General features: G+C 43.0%; 1 protein-coding gene across 1 annotated transcript in view; it reads right to left on the bottom strand.

The window, feature by feature from the left end:
* LOC107096343 (collagen alpha-5(IV) chain-like) overlaps positions 1 to 145 on the bottom strand; it is an 80,119-nt gene extending 79,974 nt beyond the window's left edge. The window contains exon 1 of the mRNA XM_015392953.1: positions 20 to 145. Within this exon, the coding sequence (XP_015248439.1) occupies positions 20 to 145 (126 nt within the window). The remainder of the gene's footprint in view (positions 1 to 19) is intronic.
* Between the last annotated feature and the right edge of the window lie 4,483 nt (positions 146 to 4,628).

The raw sequence follows: 4,628 nt of genomic DNA, 5'->3' as shown, positions 1-4,628 counted from the left end.
TGGCTGCGGCAGAGCCTGCCATCGGAGAGGCCGATGGTGGCCGCTGCCGGCAGAGCCTGCCATCGGAGAGGCCGATGGTGGCCGCTGCCGGCAGAGCCTGCCATCGGAGAGGCCGATGGTGGCCGCTGCCGGCAGAGCCTGCCATCGGAGTGGCCGATGGTGGCTGCTGCCGGCCGAGGCCACTTATTGGCAGATAAAGTACTCCATTCCATCAAGTAAATGTGATAATGCAGAAATAACATCACAATACCAAAAAAAAATATACATTTTAATACAGCTTATTAAGCGATAACATCACAATATAAAAAAACAATCTAGTTAGGAGTACTATAAATAAGGCATTTGCCGAAAAACGGCAAGAAAAATACTAAATAAATAATTAAACACCAAAAAAGTAAGTAAAGAACTACATGAAATAATAATTTAGTGGCTGCGGCCAGTAATACGCCGTGCCATTTGCCGACAAGCAACCGGAACTGCTGCAACGAGTCACAACGAGCCGACAATCCACCAGAACTGACACCGAAACTATCACCGGAACTGCTGCAATGCAGCCACTGCCACGAGTTGAGCTCGGCCCTGCTGCGGCAGGATTCACCACACAAGCGAAAGGAAATGCGTATGCTCGCTAAAGGCGCTTAACAGCCGCCCTGTGCTTGTGCCACAGGGGAACTATTGAGAGCGTGAACGATCAAATGTTAGCCTATATCGAGAAAGGGAGAAATGGATGGATGGATGGATGGAATTAGACATCCCCAGTTATTATTTTTTTACACTCACCAGATCTGAACAGCCTGTTAAAAAACATTGCACCCATAAGTAGAGGTAATGCAGCCGGATGATATTTACACCGCATCAGATACTGTTCTCCCCATGTTAAGAAGAGTGGTACGCTATCTGATGGGTTTTAAAAGCCCATCAGATACCGTTCCCCCCATGTTAGACAGGGGAAACGCTATCTGACGGGGTTTATAGGCGAGGGTTACGGGGGCGAGAAAGCAAAAGTAACGCAATAGTTACTTTTACTAGTAACTAGTTACTTTTATTGTGGAGTAACTCAGTTAGTAACTCACTTTTTGGGAGAAGTAACTAGCAACTATAACTAATTACTTTTTCAAAGTAATGTGCCCAACACTGTTTATTTATTATTTTGTAGTTTGCAACATTTTATCTTGGACTTTTTTCATTACTGCTGGACATTGCAGACTTAATGCATTTCCTCTAATTGTTTGCTTGTTTTTCTTTTTTGGTTTTATATCACTTGGTTACCAAATTAAAGGACCATTGCAGCCACCTAACATCTCATTGTCCCCTCTAGGTGCAGTATGACACTTCTGACTATGTGGTCTTGTTTTGGTAAATATGAACACGTCCTTTGGTTACTAACATATAGGCTAAAAACAAAGTTTTACAAAGTACAGGATAAAAATACAACTAGCCAACATGGTGCACTTATTTAATCAGAATACCTTTGTATGCAACCAAAGTGAGCTACTGGCATAAATATGTGTAGCACAATACTAGAACCCTTTGAGCTATCGGAGAGGTAGGTACTTGCAGAAACTATCTAAGGTTTGGCAAAATGACTTTTCTGGACTTTTCTGGGATGCTGTGTTTATATGGTTGTTATAAAGTCTGAGTTAATCATTTTGATGTGAGGTATCACTTTAATGACTGCCTACAGGGTAAAATGAGAGAACAAAGTGATGCAGCCACAGTAGAGTTGAGTGTTTCTAGGATTTTTTTGAAGATGTGAAACTGACTGGACAAATTGTTAATATTTAATATATAATATAAAGGCATATGTAACAACTGCATAAGCTACAAAGACTGAAACCAGCATTAAAACACACTAATCTGTGTCTGTGTGTGTGTGTCTGCTATAATAACAGCAGATCAGGACAAAAGGCTGACACAGACAACAGACGACAGAAACATAAACCAACAGAACCCTGTCTGAGTGAGAGCCGAAAACCAGACAGACCTAAAAATTGAGTCTATTGTTTGGATGGTTTTAAATCCCCTTGTGATAAACATTCTGGGTTTATTTTCATTGATGCGCATGCGCGAAAGCAGCATGCTGCAGTTACAAAGTAATTTCCCTCTGGGATTATTAAAGTATTTCTGATTCTGATTCTGATTAAAAAAGAAAAAATGCATGTTCGATGACCCTCAAGCAGCACACCTTAAGCCACGAGTTAGACAACCTTGGAATTAGTAGACAAAATCTATTATAGATTAAAGAAAGTCTAAAATGCTTTTGGGATTCTAAGAAGAATCTCATCACACAATAAAAAACCTTCAACAAATAAATAATGTCCAGCTGCTTGGAAGGTCAAAGCAGGCAAAGAAGCTAGTTAAGGTGTCAACACAGATCAATGACCTTTATTAATAACCTTCAAACAACTTTAAACCAGTCCTGTGGGTATACTCATGCCTCTTTGATCCAAACCTGGGTCGTTCTCATGGTGGTAGAGAGAGATGAGATGTGATGCGTGATTGCGTAAGAATCTAGCCCTTCCCACTTCTCACTTCCTCATGGGCTCCAACTCTGAAACCAACCCCGGTTTGCTGACTATGAACCTATCGAGTATTACCCTACATTAAAGTTCTTGCAAGGGCCGAAGTTTGCCACCATCATACAAATGCCAAAGGAATCTGCTCCATCCTGCTTCAATGACTCCAGTAGCACTGGCACTTATTATCAAAAAGTGTTTGGAATGGTTAGTAATGGCTCATGTCAAATCCAACCTCCAACCACCCTGGATCCCTTTCAGTTGGCATGCAGAGCAAAACAGAGGACACAATCTGCTCTGCCCTCCAGCCTGCCCTCACCCAGCTGGATCCGCAAGCGTCGGAAGCAGCAAAAAAAAGTTTCTGCTGCTTCATTTTTTATGCTTGTATACATTAATGACTGACGCGCCTTCAGTGCATCTTTGACACTCCTGAAGCGTATCGACTAAAGTATGTCTAGATGTGTCCAACACCTCTGCTGCTCCTGTGTTCAGCTAATGTTTATTTAAGTCGAGCTCAAACAATATAGATCTCACTTCATCCGTTATTACTTTGTCAGGTGCAACAATCCAAGGTGAGAACAAAGTGCTGCTCTGAAGTTAATATTTCTGTAAATATGGTCTAATGCATTGCTCTCATTGGTGGGAAACTACACATTGGTAGAATGTGGAAAACAACAGCTTTTAATTCTATACTTCTTTATTAAAATCACCAGCTATTATCACAGCTGCTTATGGATTGATGCTATGGATTGATCCATTCAGATCCTAAGCCTAATACTTGCACTTGCACCCATGTGTCATGTTGAGTTGGACGGCCTAGGGCATACTGGGCATAGGGAGAATCAGGAGTATTCCTGAGGCGCCGGCCTGGGATTGGCCTGGTATGGCGTCATTCTCTCTCTTTTTTTTTTTTTTTCTTTGTCTGCCAGTGCAGCGACAGTGCAACTGTCACAGAGAGGGAGAGAACAGGCCACTTTGGCCAGGAGCTTTTGAGGGACACAGAAAGCAGCGTGTAAAGGAAGGTGTGTGTGACTGGTGCTGTGGTGTGTGTAGCTAGCGAGTGGTGCAAGTGAGGATAAAGGGGGCGTGGCGGCCTAGTGGCTAGGACATAGGGCTTTGAATCCTGAGATTGGGAGTTTGATCCCCCACTCACACAGACTGCCACTCTGGGTCCCTGAGCAAGACCCTTAACCCCACACTGCTCCCCTGGGCGCCAAACAATGGCAGCCCACTGCTCCCCAAGGGGATGGGTTTATGATTTATACTCAGAAACCTATCCAAATTGTAGGTGACCACAGACAGTGCTGCAGACACAATGTCTGGTCGGTCAAATCTACATCCGCTCTACACTATGCGTATTTCCTGTTTGGTACCTTACTGGCTTGTTTTGTTTGTATGACCGCCATTGTGGAAAACGCCTCATGAAGTTGGACCAGCTAGAAGAGCGAGGTGTGCAAGAAAGCTGGGACCCTTTTTCCTCCTGGATACCGTCTCTTTTTCGCCCTCATGTCCCTCCGTTGTCACACAAACTTGCCCCCACTTCCTCACCACCTCGGCCGTATCTAGACCCACAGCTAATTCATAATTGTCCCTCTTATGTTGTGGCGTGGAATAACATAGACACAGACCACGCTTCAATATTGGGCATAAATCAAAAATATCTGTGACAAGCTCACTGCAACACACTGCTGCAGGACCAGCCCTTATGACTGAGTCCATTGCTTAGAACACAGTAAAAGTAAGAGGAAAGGCAGCCTGGAGAGGGAGAGAAAGGCACTGGAGGGGGAGGAAGTGGCCAAATGCAGAAAAGTAACAAATTGATCTAAAATTACAGCGGTAAAGTTAAAGTGTATTCCAACCCTAGGAATCAGAGTAGACCCTATAGATCAATTTTTCCCAACCTTTTCTGGCTTATGTTCCCATTTGTGCAATTTTTCCGTACCATGACTTCCCCTCTCAGTCAAAAGTATTGATGATTGTCCAAAAGTGGAACATACAATAACTGGAGTAAAGGCTATTTTACTTAATCTTTTAATTTGAGCATTTTTTTTTTATAAATGAATGCTCCATCTCAAATAAAAAACAGCATAAGTATATTGCCTGGAAGTTAGT

Source organism: Cyprinodon variegatus, unplaced genomic scaffold (assembly GCF_000732505.1).
Source record: "Cyprinodon variegatus isolate N-32 unplaced genomic scaffold, C_variegatus-1.0 Scaffold617, whole genome shotgun sequence".
NCBI lineage: Eukaryota > Metazoa > Chordata > Actinopteri > Cyprinodontiformes > Cyprinodontidae > Cyprinodon > Cyprinodon variegatus.
This window is presented reverse-complemented; position numbering and strand designations above follow the sequence as displayed.